The sequence below is a fragment of the Diospyros lotus genome, chromosome 11, assembly GCF_014633365.1.
Source record: "Diospyros lotus cultivar Yz01 chromosome 11, ASM1463336v1, whole genome shotgun sequence".
In the NCBI taxonomy this organism is placed as follows: domain Eukaryota; kingdom Viridiplantae; phylum Streptophyta; class Magnoliopsida; order Ericales; family Ebenaceae; genus Diospyros; species Diospyros lotus.
This window is the reverse complement of record NC_068348.1, coordinates 31,311,300-31,326,920: the sequence shown is the minus strand read 5'-3', so window position 1 is coordinate 31,326,920 and position 15,621 is coordinate 31,311,300. Positions and strand designations below refer to the sequence as shown.

Here is a 15,621-nt window from a genome sequence, read left to right as displayed (position 1 = left end):
CTTTCTCCTCTCACAAGACCACAAACACCAGGCCAGAAGCAACATCCATGGCTGCAGCTCACCATGATCATCAAGCCTCTTCTAGGGTTTCCATAACCAAGACAGTTTCTGTCCACCCCAAAACCTTGCACCCTCAGAAGCTTCTCGAGCTCTCGAATTTAGATAGGCAGTGTCCAACTATCATGTACTTGGTTTTCTTCTACAAACCATCCCCTACCCACCAAAATTTGTCCACTGATATGGTTTTCAGTCGTCTGAAAACTGGTCTAGAAGAGGCCTTGTCGGTTTGGTACCCGGCTGCAGGCAGGCTGAGAGTGAATTCGGGCGATGGAAAGCTCAACCTGTCCTGCAACAATGATGGGGCAGTTTTAGTTGAAGCAGTAACCCAAGTTACAATCTCAGAGCTTGGAGATCTCTCACAGTACAGTGAGTTCTATGAGGAGTTGGTTTTCAAGCCTGCCGTTAATGGGAATATCTCGGATATGCCTCTGGTTGTTGCTCAGGTGATCGATCTTCTTCTCTTTGTATTATTTGCAAGGAACAGATCTAGATTGGGACAAATACAAAGAAATAAAATACCATTTCTTGTTTCTCCTCAATTACCATGAAAGTAGAAGAATTCAATTGGATTGTTATTAGGGCAGCTCAATTAATTATTTTCAATAGCTTATGCATTAGGATATATATATCCCTTAGAATTGTCAAAAACTGAAGGATCTTGTAGGGTTCATTAGTGAGAGCTAGACAGACATATATAATTGAAGGAACAGATCAAGAAATTGAATTTTGATTGTTTGTGAGAACATATATGAATCGCTCATTAGTTATTTGTCATGCCTTTGGTCTTATCAGTCTAGCTAGCTCCTACTTCCCATGTTTCTAGCTAACATAAATCTTATTGTCTTATTGTAGTGCACATGCAAATTCATGAAATATGTCCTTATAAAACCTGTGTTTTCATGCATATAAAGATGTTTGTGTTTCCATGCAAATTCACTGTGTTTTAGGAATGATTATATGAATTATAAAATTCTTTTAAGATTATGGCTAAAAATGACCAACGAATGAAAATTAATTCATGTCGTCAACCCTATGTAATAGAATTAAGGGATGAAAAATATATGTTGCTATTTAGAACTTTGGAATGGGTTCCCATTTGAGCCAAATAGACTTCTTTCTTTTTTTCTTTCTTTTCTCATAAATAGCACATAGATTACAAGATTTGGCTTTGGAGGCTATTTGATGGGTATCGGCCTACATAAGTAATAGAATCAAGGGTTGATATGTTGTTATTGAGGACTTTAAAGTGAGTTCCCATTTGAGCCAAATAGAGACTCTTTCTTTTTCTTCTCTCATGAATGCATATAGGTTACAAGATTTCGCTGTGGAGGCTACTCGTTGGGTATCGGCACGAGCCATTCCTTGTTTGATGGAGCAGCAGCATATGATTTCTTACATGCATGGGCTTCTCAAGCTAAGATGAAAGGGAGCCAAGCTGTTGAGCTGTATGAACCAGTGCATGAAAGGGGACTATTGCTTGGTAAACATAGAACCCTAACTGAGACTAGTTATATGAGACAGAACTTCAATCTTGTGACGAGGGTTGCGGCCATAGATCATCTGTATCAATTGATAAAAGAGGCAGCCCACAACCAGAATAATCATATTGAAAGCCATGTCTTTACAACTTTCCATCTAGGTGGTGCAATGATAGAAAAGCTGAAGAGGAAAGTCTTTGGAGAGAAAAGAGGAAGCTTTTCTTGTTCATCCTTTGAGGTGGTTGCAGCTCACCTCTGGAAGGTAATTCCCTCCCTCTCTCTCTCTCTCTCTCTCTCTCTATATATATATATATATAGGAATTTCAAATTTGATTTTGGTTCATAAATTGCATTGATAAAAATGGAGTCAAAGAGACTTTTTTTCTTTTTGAAAATTTATAATATCTTTCAAGTTTATACTGAAACTTTTTGAACATGTGCAAAATTCTTATTTTCATTCAAGAAATCTAGTCAAGATGTAACTGTAAACTGTAAAGCATTGTTACCACCATCGAATATATATGTTTACAGTGTTTTTCTTTTTAGAAGATCAAGGTTTGAAGGAAAAATATAAAATAAAAAAAAAATCTTCAAGAATGTACGTTGTTATGAGGGTGAGGCTTGGTAGATTGTAAAGTTATTCTTCTGTGATCAATTAATGTCATAGGTCAAATATAATCCCGACACTCATAAAGTAGGAAGTCTCGTGCATTAATAAAAGACAGTCTTTTAAGCATATATATATTGTCCTATCTAATTCATGTATTGTTGTTGTCAATACTTATACAATGTCTTCAGGCGAGGACCAAGGCACTGGGAGTAGGCAAAGAGAGAATGGTGTGCCTGCAATTCGCAGTCGACACAAGGAACAAGATGGATCCGCCATTGCCTAAGGGCTTCACCGGCAACGCCTATGTGCTGGCTTCAGTTGCTTCCTCAGCTGGAGAACTAGAAGAACAAAGCCATGAAAGCATAGTCGAGAAGATAAGAGAAGCCAAGAGCTCTGTCACCGCCGGCTACGTCAACGCGTATATCAAGGCACTGGAAGGTCCACAAGCCGCTCTTCCGCCATTAATGGAGCTAACCATTGTTTCAGACTGGACCAGGCTGCCATTCCACAGGGTCGATTTCCTTGGTGAAGAAGCAGCCTATGCTTCCCCGCTGGCCCCTCCAATCCCACAGGTTGCTTACTTGATGCTCAATCCTACTGAACCAAAGTCGAAGGCCATTGACCTCAGAATCGGCTTACTTCCGACAATGAAACCTGCTTTCTCACATTACTTCCTCAAGGACCTCCAATAAAATTCACAGTTACAACTGAAGGCTCTGTCAAACGACCCTCATCCTTTTAGACCCTCCCATCCTCCAGATTGCCCTCGTTTTCCAATAACGTTTTCCAATAATAATATAAGATGATGGTTAGCGCATTGTTCCATTGGCTATATAATCCCTTAGTTTATGATACTTGTGTACTACATCGTAGTGGGGTTCACAGTCGTATTAGGAGTAGTGACACTGACAATCAGGGCCCCACATTCAGGTTGTGACATGATAGGCCCCTCTTCTAGGCAGATCCATAGGTTGGTTTATGGGAATGTTGTTATATATATGGTTCAGAAGCTGGTTTTCAGGTAATGACATATATAAGATGGTAATTAGAACAATAAACAAACTACATTCTGTTTCTTGTGATTATTAATCAGCAAATGGAACAGCATCTCTCCATTCTTTATGGAGAGAGCCTTCCACTGCCCAGACAAGCTGTTGTAATTTAACTACTTCCCAACAGAAAAAGAGGGGTCTGTCTAAACGAGCAACATCATTAGTTTAGTTCCATAATGCTTGGTCTGGCCCTTAAACAACGATGCAATTACTTAATTAAGCGAGATTAGCGGCAAGCTAATCAGCACAAATAAGAACAGATAAATAACACAAGGCACATATTATTGATGAGGCAACGTTGGCAAGTAGTGTAGCAGTGCAAGACTCTGACTAAGTCCACAAAGGCTACATACATAAATGGACTACAAATCAATTACTTGGCGGCACAATCTCTCATCGAACCATGACTGCTTTGCTGCTGATCCTTCTGGGCTTATGAGCCGAAAGCTGACATCTAACTTCAGGTGCAAGTCCCGACTGAGTGAGTTTCAAATCCAAAGTCTCCTTTGCTTGTGATCAAGTTGTCTTGTTCCTGCATCGAATATATTAGACTTCTGTTATTGAATGTTCGAAGAGAATGACAAGAAATTCCCTGTTTAAGGAGGAATTATGGGGAATGATTATGAAAATGAGATCATGGTTGTTTTTGTTTGGAGAATCAGAACTAACTTGCTCTGCTGCTAAGAAAACATCACAACTAATAAAGTGATTAATACTACTAATAATAATAAGCATCATCGTCCTCGTGATCATAGTAGCACAATATGTTGCAAAACAAGAGAGCTAATTGAAAAATGTCCATTAAAGTTTGATGGTAAAGAGAATAAATCATGAAGGATAAACATAGATACTGATCAAATAAGAGTGACATTCTTTTCTCCTGCTTGGATCAAATACAAGAAATAAGAAAACAAGAAAAGAGGAAGCAGATTATAGAGAGAAAGGGGAATTGGATCGACTAAGCACAGGGGAAGCTATCTCCAAGAAAAAAACAAGGCCATGTTCTTTTAAACTTCTACACACGTAGGCAGGGAGGGCAAGGGAACTATTTCTGCAGAGGAACGAGATGGAAAAGCCAAGAGATCAAATACAAAAATATGTGCTCCACAAACAAGCAACGCTAGTAGCTAAGTGTGCTGACAGTACCTGTTCCTTTGAACATATAATGTGGTCTATCTTTGCAGCACCAAAACAATTAACTAAACCTACCAGGCCCAAAGTAGTTATGTTGAGACTTGATTGCAGATCTCGAGGAGACATGCCTGTACTTGCAATATTGGTGTTTGGTAGACGAATGGAGAATGATGGGGATAATTTTCTAATTCAAAGAAAAGCAAGTGGTTACTTTTGAATCAAGACATCCTCTTCATTGTTCTGTTAGATAAGAAGCATGAAAGTTGAGCAACTGTTGCCTCAAATATCTCCATGATGGAAATGCATGTGTTCAATGCTATCTTTTTGTTAAAAATCGAAGTCAAAAACAGAACCTTAAAAAATTGGGGGATTGCTCAATAATGATCAAACTCTGCAATTTGTCTATTGGTAGGATCATATACACAACACTGCAAATCATGAATGACTACAGAAATTGAAGACGATAACAGTGAGTAGAATATCAACAAGACCATTATTAGCCCAAAATGATTATTGAGACCTGAGCCCATCATGTGAATGCAACTTCATATTCTTACCTTTTTGAAGATTGTCAGATAAAAAAAATAAGAAAGTATTATAGGATTAGTTGTTCCTCCAAACCTTTCAGCCCCATAACCTCAATAGAATTGCCAAACTACAAGGACCAAGTTGCAGAAGGTCCAATCTATATTTGTACAAAGGTATAAATTATGTCTAAAGTCACCAAATGAACATTCTTTTTTTTCCTATAAGCAAAATTTGAGCATTCTACATTCCCAGCAATACTCGCCAAACTAATTGAGTACAAATACCTATTTGTACATATTTACTATAAATTAGTGATCTAAAAATCAAAGCAAGTTTTACTTTTAAATGCCTGAAAGGGATGTCATTCCTTCAAGATGCAAGCAAAAATGCATCAGCAGAGGAATATGCACTAGCCAAATTAATTGAGCAAGGGAATGTGCATATACATCGAACTTGTATTTTGTATTTTTGAGATGTGTGACCAAGCTCACTGTATAAGGAAAATAGTCAATAATCCATACCCTCCATACTTGACAAACCCAAAGTTTTGTCACAAAGTGATGTGTGGTAAGTTTCAGAATCAGAAATTACATATATCCTTAAAACCCGTCAGTAGAAATCTGACCATAATTGGTCAAAATTGTTGGATGAAAAAACTAAGAGTCTTGAGCCATACTTAATGACACATTTTCTTCCAACAAATATCAGTAACATCATCAATATCACAAGCTTCTGTTTTTTCACATTAGACGAGGATGTTTACAAAGATTAACCATTGAGGTATAAACTTACTAACTATATTAGCATTTGCTAGCTTATATTATATTTTAATATATGTAACATAGCACCTAAATATTAGTCTGTGGCTGGAAAGATGCTATTGACAAATGATTGAGAATTGTGGAAAAACATTTTAAGATATTACAAATCCTGGAAAGATAGAACACAGGATTTCAAGAATTCTCACAAAAAAGAAGGGTGAGGAGGAGGAGAAACTTAGCGAAACTATTCTTTGAGATGGTTTGCTGCCTCTTATCTTGTGCTACAATGGATTTGGAGAGCAAAGAAAAAGAAAAGGACAATCAAGAAATCAGAAAAGAACAAACAAGAAGAAAATATAAAATTAGTGGTAATATAACTTATGTTTCCTTCAATAATAATAACTGCAACGGCAATAATAATAAAGTACATGTAACTGATGTGACAGACACAATAAAGTTCCATGCATTAAGAAGTCAAGAGGACATATACAAGAACTACAACAAAAAGTAATATTTTAAGCATACCTGTTTCATCATTGCATTCACTAAATCTTCCAAAGAGCCAACGGTTGTATAGGTGTAAGCATTCTGTGAATTTTTTTGCTCTACAAGGTATCCTTGCTTCAACTTTACTGTTGACTCCATACCTGAAGGTTCAAACTCATTATGTGGCATGGTCAAGGGATTAACAAGGTTTGGCTGTGCAATCACATTGAAGTCATCGTTTCTATTGCATACTGCATTCCTAGGGCCCAATTTCTGGCTGAATTCACCCGAAACACCATGAGGAGGAATCACAGAGTTTGTTGATCCACAAATAAGATTTGTGTTCTGAGATATACCCAATTTGTTGTCATCCCACCCTGGGCCTGCTGGAAAACCAGCAGATATTGAACTCGCTGAAGAAATATCATGAGAGTTACTCCCAGCATCCATCACAACTGAAGATATATTGTTTCTCAAACTTGGAGTAACATGTTTAAAACATTCACTCAATGTATAAGAATTTGTTTGGATCTCAGAAGACTGAATAGCAGACCAACCATCAGTACATCTTCCAAAATCAGGTAAATGTGAAGGAAATTCCATATTTGAGCAGGTCACTGTTACAGATTGATTTCCGCTTGCTTCTCCTCTTTCAATTTCTTGAGCGTGCCCTTGTAACATCACCTGGTTGCAGGGGGCACCAATGACAGGGTTGCTCAAGCTACCGCCATTTACTTTTCTACCCAAGAAGTTGGCTGGAATGGCAAAAATCATTGGGTCATTAGCAACAGTAGATAGATCTCCAATGGGATCAACAGCTTTGTTCTGTTGTAGTTGATCAAATTCCAATGACAATGGCATTCCATGAAGTATGTTCCCGTCTGGATTCCCAGATAGTATACTGGGATGGTAATTGCTCGGAGAACTAACAGGGCTGCTCAAGTTTTCTGCATGACCCAGTTGAACCATTCCAGAGGGAGAAAGGCCACGCATGCCCAGACCAACAGCAGTGTTCAATCTGCCCAACATCCCACCAGATGAGAATGACCTGACACCAGCATTTTGAAACTGTGCAGAACTAGCCATACCATGAAAATTTCCAAATCCATTCAGAGAAGTCATCCGCAAATAGGCAGAATCTGAACCACTTAAAGCCGCAGCCATATTAGCTTGCTGACTTGCAACGCAGCTAATCCTTTTTAGGTAAAGCCTGTATTTCTGCACAAATTGAACATAGTAATAAATTGAAAGAAGAAACAAAAGCTGAGATCACACAGAACTGCTGCTGAAAGATTTAAAATTCGTGCCTGGAGATGGCTCGCCACATTTTCTCTAGTCAACTTCTCCACATTCATCATATCCAGAATCCTTTTAGGCACAGCTTCTGCATATGACGGAGAGAAAATGAGAAAGAGGTCAACATGAAAATGTGATATTGGTAAAGAACTCAGCATCACCTCCTTCAATAACTACCACCAGAAATCTTCAAACTTCAGGGGTTAATCAAAGAAACATAATAACTAACCAGAATATAGAATTGAATAAATCAATATAATTTGTAGCTTGCACTTATATTTACAAAAAGAGATCATTCTTATATGATTCATTATGAGTGGTGCAGGGTAGTGGTGATATATGCGTAAGAAGAAACTAGAAATAGTACAAAATTCCCTAATGCTCAACTAGCTTATTGAATCTTTCAAGGGAAAAGAAGAAATGAAGTGAAAACAAAATAAAGGAGAATGAAATGAGAAACCAAATTCTTGGCTTTTGTTTGATTGGGCTAAAAAAAGAGAAAACATAGTAGTACTAACAGTAATAACATGTTTCGCATAAAACCTTTTTTTTTGTTACAAAAAGGAAAAAGAATGCATATAATTGATATCATTTCTTTCACTATTCAACTCTTGGCTATTTTAAATCCAAGCATCATGTAAAGGAATTGAAAAGAATGCATCACAGGGGGGAGCGGAAAAACTTACTGTCAATGCCCAAGTGATTAACAGCTGCCACAAACTTGTGATGCAAGTCCACTGTCCAAACAACCCGAGGCTTCTTCTGGGTTGATGGATCCTCATTATTGGGTCCACTATTGACACGATCTTCATCCTCATCTTCATTCTGGTCCTTTCTCTTTCTGTTCAGTTTAACATTTTGTTCAGAATCCCCAGCCGGTATAATTGCTTGTCCTCCTTCACTTTCATGAAGAGGCTTGTCAGAATTGTTCTGATCCCTGGAATCAAACTTCTTCCTCCTAACTACATGTTGCCAGATGTTCTTTAGCTCCTCCATTCGAACAGGTTTCAGCAAATAATCACAAGCTCCATGGATGATTCCATTCATGACGAGTTTTGTATCACCATTCCCAGACAACACTACAATTACATGGACAAGTCAATGCTACCAAAGCTGTCAAACCAGAAAACATCCTCAAATATTCAAAACAGCACACCTATATTTCAAAATTCAGTTCCCAAGTCAACTTAAAAATGACATCAAGATAAAAACAGTGGAATTGGGAATGCCGATATTCGTCATAACTTTCCAATCCTTTAAAAATAAAAAAGTGACAAATACAAAAAAAAAATAATTAAATAAGAAAGAGAGTTTAGTATATAAAAATTTTCATAGAAAAGCAGAACTACCATTTAGTATATTAGTATTCATTGGGATGCACTTAAATCAATCTATACATGCCCTTCTTCCATTAATAAACCATGAATTGAGAAACCAAACCAAAGATACAATAAGATATTCTCATGTACAATGCTTTTTTGCTTACTTATGACAGGTAGGTCCATCTCAAGCCCCACAAGCTCAAGCAGCTTAAAACCATCCATATCAGGCATTTGAACATCGCTGATGACCAAGTCGAACTTGTTTTTGTTTTCTCGCAACAACTTCAGTGCAGTGATTGCCTGACTGGTTGTCGTAACTGCAGATACATAACCAAGTCATAAGGTTCAACATTTTTCCAAATATTTCAAGGAATCAAAAGGCAAAATAATAATTGAAATGGAAACTAACGGAGACTATATTCAATATCACAGACCTACTAAATATGTATCGAGCTCAGATCCGAACAAAATTAAACAGTAACCAGTAACCACAAAGCATATGTGTTGGTTGAATGAAAATTGATGTATCCTTTTCTTTCTGACCCTAATAACTGACAATACTAGACCACGTGCAATTGATTGAATAAATCATGCAAATCCTAAAATTGAATCACCTAAGTCAATCGATAGAAAGATGGACGCACAAGGGCTTCAAATGGGTAGTATACAGTTCGTTCAACAAATTTGATACCGCAATCTTGTTCAGGAAGCAAAAATCGAAAGTGCTGGAAACTTCTGTGTATGCATTTGTGTAAGGGAAAGAAACAGTGAGAACATTTCTATAACTTCATTTTAAATAAGCCATATGAAGAACAACGGCAAATACGAAAGGCACAAATTCATGATGCCCGCTCAAGAATCTCACAAAGATATTAATGAGATAGAGAGAGACCCAGTAACCACAAAGCATATGTGTTGGTTGAATGAAAATTGATGTATCCTTTTCTTTCTGACCCTAATAACTGACAATACTAGACCACGTGCAATTGATTGAATAAATCATGCAAATCCTAAAATTGAATCACCTAAGTCAATCGATAGAAAGATGGACGCACAAGGGCTTCAAATGGGTAGTATACAGTTCGTTCAACAAATTTGATACCGCAATCTTGTTCAGGAAGCAAAAATCGAAAGTGCTGGAAACTTCTGTGTATGCATTTGTGTAAGGGAAAGAAACAGTGAGAACATTTCTATAACTTCATTTTAAATAAGCCATATGAAGAACAACGGCAAATACGAAAGGCACAAATTCATGATGCCCGCTCAAGAATCTCACAAAGATATTAATGAGATAGAGAGAGACCCAGTCCAATCACATATGTTCAGTTGAAACACCGTATTAAGAAGCAAACTTTCTCAAGGTAGTCAAAGTCTATAGACCCATTTTGTTTAAGAAGAATCTTAGAAACTAGAAAAGAAATTAAGGAACTCGGAAAAAACATCTCAAGAGAAACGCATAAATTGATACCCTACGTCCAAGATCTCACATAAACATTTAGACAGACAAATAGTGAGCACAATCACATAAATTCACCAGGAAATCCAAGGAGCCATTTTGTTACAAGAAAAGCAACTAAAAAAGAAATCAAGCAACTGGGAAGCGATCTCTCGAAATTATAGAACCCACTCAAAAAATCTGAAATAAATATTTCACGAGCCATAAGATACCGAGTTCAATTACACATATCCACTTGGAGATTTCATGAAGAAAATCCACAATCTAGAGACCCATTTCGTTCAAAAAAAAGAGAGGAAAAGAAACCGAACCATGGTATTGGCACTTGCGGAGCAGGGTCTCTAACAGCCGGAGGCAAATGGGGTCGTCGTCGACGGCAAGGACTCGCATGCCCACCGGAAATTGATCGGAGGGCTGATCGAACTTCTGCTCAACAGTCATTTTCCGGGTCGCAATTCGAAACCAAACGAAGAGAGACGAAAAGTGAAGCGGACTTCTGCCCTGCTGCGACTTCCTTTTCAAGGCTGAACTCTGTTTTTAATGCTTTTTCTGCTCTTGAAGTTCAGAAGAGAGAGAGAGAAGCATATATAGAAGGGAATTTGTCAGTACTAGGCTAATGGAGAAAGTAAAGGCTGATTCGCCATTGGAGAATTAATGCAGAGAGAGAGAGAGAGAGAGAGAGCGCGCTTGAACAGAGCTGCCGAAGGGATCGGGGAATCTACGACCATAGACCGAATAAATAGAGAGTTTACTATTAAGCATTGTTTGGATCAACTTAATTACTTTTATCTTTCCCCTTCGTCCAAGTTCTAATCTCGTTACCAATCTCGTTCTATCATTTTAGAGATCGATAGGTAGTGTTTGTTAAAGGGAATAATATAAAATAAAATTATATTAAGATAAAATTAAAATATTTTTTAAATTAAAATATAAAATAATTAAATAAAGATGAGAAATAATATAAAATTTTTATCATACTATTTATTAAATTTTTTAGAATGCATTAGATGACATATGAGTTATTTTTTTTATCTATAAGATTCAAGATAAATTTATTTAAAAAAATTTAAATAAAAAATTACATGACTTTTTTTTAGATAAATTTAACAAATACAATAAAAAATATTTGTATCTATAAACCATATCAAATAAAAGTTTAGTAATTTCTTCTACTAATTAAAGAGATAAATGAACTAAATATGTTATTCTCGAAAGAGTTTTCTCGATTTAGACAAACTATTAAGTGTAGTGTAAAGTAATTTATTAAAATCGATCATACAAACTAATCTTAGAGATTTTAAGTTTGATATTTTATTTTAATTATTATTTTTTAATTTTTTAATATTATAAACAATATTAAAATTAATTCAAAATTATTACATACTCAAAAATAATAATAATAACCCGATGTCAAACAATTGCAACCTAAGAGATTTTTTTTTAGAGAATTTATTCTATATTTGTGTTAAAATGATACGAAAATGCTATTTTGACATTTAAATATAATTTTTATAATAACACTTTATATTCATATTTTATATATTTTCTATAAGTGAGTATTTTATTTAAAAAAAAATCAAAACGTTTACACCTTATGATAGCACTACCCTGAGCATTACAAAAGGAAAAAACTTGAATAAAAATCAAAATTGGATCTAAACTACCAAGTAGAAAGATATACAAAAATCGGAAAAAAATCTTCAAAATACTTCACTTGCATGCCTTATATCACAATCTTATCTCCTAAAGCGTTATAAGAGTTTTAACGTGAATATCAACATTTGTGACGAAGACATCCAGCAACAATATATATAAAATTATTTAGAGCTTATTTAATGTAAGTTTTTTACTTAATTTACAATATTAGAAACTCGTAGAAAAGTTTAGGGCATGTTCTCTTTGTTGTTTTTAGACTGTATTTAATTTTTAATTTTCTAAAATAGTGAAAATGAATTTATTTTTATATTTTAAAAATATATTTTCAAAAATAAGGAAAAAATTTGTTAAGAAACTCAAAATAATAAAAAATTATTTTAGCTGTTTTCATCATAAATACGCTAAAAATTTTCAAAACATGAGAAACGTTACAAACAAAAAAAATGTATTTTCAATAATTTTAAAATAAATACTCAAAACATAAAATTGAAAATTGAAATATGAAAAGAACAACCGTTATGTGTTTAGTTACGAAGTTATAAATGACTTATTAAGTGAAAAACTCGATCATTTTTTGAACTTTTAATAATACTCTAAAATAAGTTTTTGACTTTTCAAGAAGTGGAAAACTCATTAATAAACAAATTTTCACATAGCAAAACATTATGCAACCCTATTATAAGCAAACTTTTCAAAAAGATTTATAAGGTTAAGTTTAATTTCCATCTTATGCCACCCCCTTAATGATTTTTTGACTTCTTCAAATGCCAAAAACTATTTTAAAAGTATTGCTCAAGCCCAAAAAATAGGTACAACTTTTATAGCTTTGAAACCAAATCCTTGTGTGTTTTTCTATTAGATGTTAATAGTAAAAGTTAAATAAAAAGTCATGCCATATAAATCGATGAAATATATATTTTTATCTTTATACTTTTATGTTTTTTTTAATGTGATCATATGAATTTTTTATTGTCTCGATTACATTCTTAAACATAATTTTTGAATCAATTTAACTCATGTACTTTAATTTTTTTTTTTTTGCGACAATCTAAACTTTTTGTTATTTCAATTACACCTCTAAACTTGTATTTTTTAATTAATTTAACCCTTATACTTCATGTGTAAAAAAAAAAAAAAGGGTAAAGTGAGATGATAAAATACACATCACACTCTGCTCATGTTAAAGTACATGAATTAAATTAACTCAAAAATACAAATTTAGGAGTGCAATTAAAACAACGAAAAGTTCAAATTATCGGATGAAAAAAATATCAAATCACATATGTTAAATTGACTAAAAAATACAAGTTTAAAAGTCTAATTAAAACAACAAAAAATTTAAATAATTACAAAAAAAAATACAAAAATACAAAAAATAGATATGGCCGAATAAACCCGTACAAAGTAGTGATATGGGGTTCTTATAATTAGGAATAATAGGAATGGTCACCAATTATTCAACATGAGAGAGAAATTATAAGAAAGAAAAAAGGGGATGCCAAACAGGGCCTTGTGAGTTGTGGCTTTTAGTTGCCGCCACGCGTGAGCGTGCCTTGAGCTGGAAGGGCGGTGGCTGAGCAGCGCAGCCCAAAAGCGTTATGTTTTCCAAAACCTTTTCTCAACTGTGAGGCTCTTTTTCAGTTTTTGAAGCCTTTTTAGGACACCCCCTTACCGCCTTACCCTTTTTGTCTCTGGGCCATGGCTCTTTCTGTTTCTTTTAAGGCCAAAACTATGGTCCCTATACAAGGACATCTTTAATTTCAACAATGGTATGTCAATAGAATTTTTATAATTTTATATACAAAATAATGTAACACATTAACAATTAAGGTGGTTAGCTGATTTTTTTGTTTTTTAATTTGGTTTGAGTTCAAGTAGAAAAGATTAAATTTGGTTGGCATAAGCGAAAGTATAACCCCGATCATACTTAATCTTGATAGATTGACTTAGTTCCGTTCTATCTTATAATTAAGCCCATTCAAGAATGAAAGTTTGACAACAACGTACTATTCTAATATATTTGGAAAATTAGGTTTGGGTGGTGAACCAACAAAATTTAAATTTTAGAATAAATCTAAAATTCAAGCAAAAAATTGACATTTTCGCTAGGGGTGAGCACAACTTCGGTTAAACCGAAGTAACCGAACCGAACCGACAAGTTCGGTCGGTTCGGTTCGGTTATTTTTTTTTCAAAATTTTGATTTGGTTAATTTTTTTAAAAAATTCGATTTTCAATGTTCGGTTCGATTTTTTACTTGAAATAATTGAAGTATCCGAACCGAACCGTACATTTCGTAACCTCCCCCCTCCCCCACACACACACATGCGCGCGGGCGCGACACCCCAAGCAAGTTCTTCTGGCAGCTTCAGGCGAGTTCCCTTCCCGATAGCCTTCTCCTGTCTTGTTCTCCTTTTTCATGACTCCATCCCTTGCCTTATTGCTGACGCAACTTCTCAAGTTCTCCATCCCCTACCACGACCACGAGAGGGTTGTGGACCACTACAACCACCCCCGCAACGTTGGGTCATTCGAGAAGGATGATTCGACGATCAGCACCAGCCTCGTTGGTGCCCCAGCCTGAGACGACGTGATGAAACTCCAGATCAGGGTCGATGAGCAGAGCGGGAAGATTGTCTTCTTCTAGTCCACAACCCTCTCGTGGTAGTTGTTCGACTCTTTTGAGTCCGTGCCTCACCCTTACAAGAGAGAAATCTCCTTCTTCTTTTCTGCTGGCCACCCCCATCGCCATCCACGGTCGTCGTCACCACCACTATCCCTCAGAGATGAAGAGTTAGAAAGGCCGCCTCACCTCAAAACCCTATGTTCCTGACGCTCACTCCAAATCTGTTACTCGGCGTTCATCTCTGGATCGAGCAGCTAACTGCTATTCTTCTTCCTCGCTGCAGCCTTGAGGTTAGTTTCATCTCTAGATTTGTGCTTCTTCATCGACCATTAGTATAATCTTGAGCTACTATTTTTTTTTGTTCCTATGTTCTCTTTATCATGTTCATTTAATCTTATTCTGTGTTCAACTCCGTTCATTCTTCGTATATGTTCGGCAGTATGATAGTTAGTTTTTGTGTAGGTTTTGGTTCGATTAGTTTAAATTTAAAATCGGTTAGTTCGGTTTCGATTACTTCGGTTAGTGGAGTAGTTCGGTTCGATTCGGTTATTTGTTTAGGGTTGGTTCAGTTCAGTTAGCTAGCGGTTCAGTTCGGTTATAATCGAATGTACACCCCTAATTTTTTGGGTTATTTATCTAAAGAGAAAATGTTTGTTAAAATTATTTATATTTTTATTAAAAAAATATTTCTATAAAAACCCAATCACAAATAAGTAATTTTAACGTGATTTTGATCGTGACGAATTACTGTTTTTGAGGTATTGTTTGCTCTCACTATAATTGTTTCAAATCACATTCAAGAGTTATTAAAGTCACAAAAATCTACCGTTAATGATTTTTGAAGAATTATATTTAGAATAACTTGGTATACTTTGTAACAGCCAGTGTCCTTTTATAAACAATCATGCCCCTAAAATGTCAAAAACAAGTTTCTAGATTTAACCAAAATAAATATCTCTTTGTAAATAATTATAACTTCTAAAATAATTGTATCTATCTATTTATAAAGGGTTATATCCCTTAAGGGTAGTGTTTGTTAACAAAATATAGCCGAAAAAAAAGTAAGATATGGAATGCATTCCAAATAAAAGTATTTTTTTTATTATATTTATTAAATTTATTTGATAATCCTTGAAAGAGAAATCACGTGACTTTTTA

The 15,621-nt window shown here is 35.3% G+C and overlaps 2 protein-coding genes across 3 annotated transcripts; one reads left to right on the top strand and one right to left on the bottom strand.

The window, feature by feature from the left end:
- Window positions 1–3,326, top strand: LOC127813367 (brassinosteroid-related acyltransferase 1). 2 transcript variants are annotated; one of them, XM_052354308.1, is made up of 4 exons: window positions 1–503; window positions 1,369–1,540; window positions 1,700–1,800; window positions 2,337–3,326. In XM_052354308.1, the coding sequence occupies exons 1-4, from the start codon at window positions 48–50 to the stop codon at window positions 2,838–2,840; spliced, it is 1,233 nt and encodes a 410-aa protein (XP_052210268.1). In that variant the 5' UTR covers window positions 1–47; the 3' UTR covers window positions 2,841–3,326. The 2 variants fall into 2 exon arrangements, with proteins under 2 accessions (XP_052210268.1, XP_052210267.1); XM_052354307.1 differs by having other exon boundaries at window positions 1,369–1,800; window positions 2,337–3,323.
- Window positions 3,327–3,463: 137 nt separating this feature from the next.
- Window positions 3,464–10,911, bottom strand: LOC127813366 (two-component response regulator ARR12-like). Its single transcript, XM_052354306.1, has 6 exons — window positions 10,495–10,911; window positions 8,892–9,044; window positions 8,092–8,484; window positions 7,417–7,493; window positions 6,149–7,327; window positions 3,464–3,732 (listed from the first exon to the last, which is right to left on the bottom strand). The coding sequence occupies exons 1-6, from the start codon at window positions 10,622–10,624 to the stop codon at window positions 3,661–3,663; spliced, it is 2,004 nt and encodes a 667-aa protein (XP_052210266.1). The 5' UTR covers window positions 10,625–10,911; the 3' UTR covers window positions 3,464–3,660.
- Window positions 10,912–15,621: the final 4,710 nt, after the last annotated feature.

Bases quoted from the DNA above. Each gene is read 5' to 3' on its own strand.
- LOC127813366 (XM_052354306.1), bottom strand. From the start codon at position 10,624: ATGACTGTTGAGCAGAAGTTCGATCAGCCCTCCGATCAATTTCCGGTG. The intron at 7,494-8,091 runs GTAAGTTTTTCC...CGTCATATGCAG, and splicing joins TAATCACTTGGGCATTGACA to AAGCTGTGCCTAAAAGGATT. The intron at 3,733-6,148 runs GTATGCTTAAAA...TATTCGATGCAG, and splicing joins TGAATGCAATGATGAAACAG to GAACAAGACAACTTGATCAC.
- LOC127813367 (XM_052354307.1), top strand. From the start codon at position 48: ATGGCTGCAGCTCACCATGATCATCAAGCCTCTTCTAGGGTTTCCATA. The intron at 504-1,368 runs GTGATCGATCTT...GAATGCATATAG, and splicing joins TGCCTCTGGTTGTTGCTCAG to GTTACAAGATTTCGCTGTGG. The intron at 1,801-2,336 runs GTAATTCCCTCC...CAATGTCTTCAG, and splicing joins TTGCAGCTCACCTCTGGAAG to GCGAGGACCAAGGCACTGGG.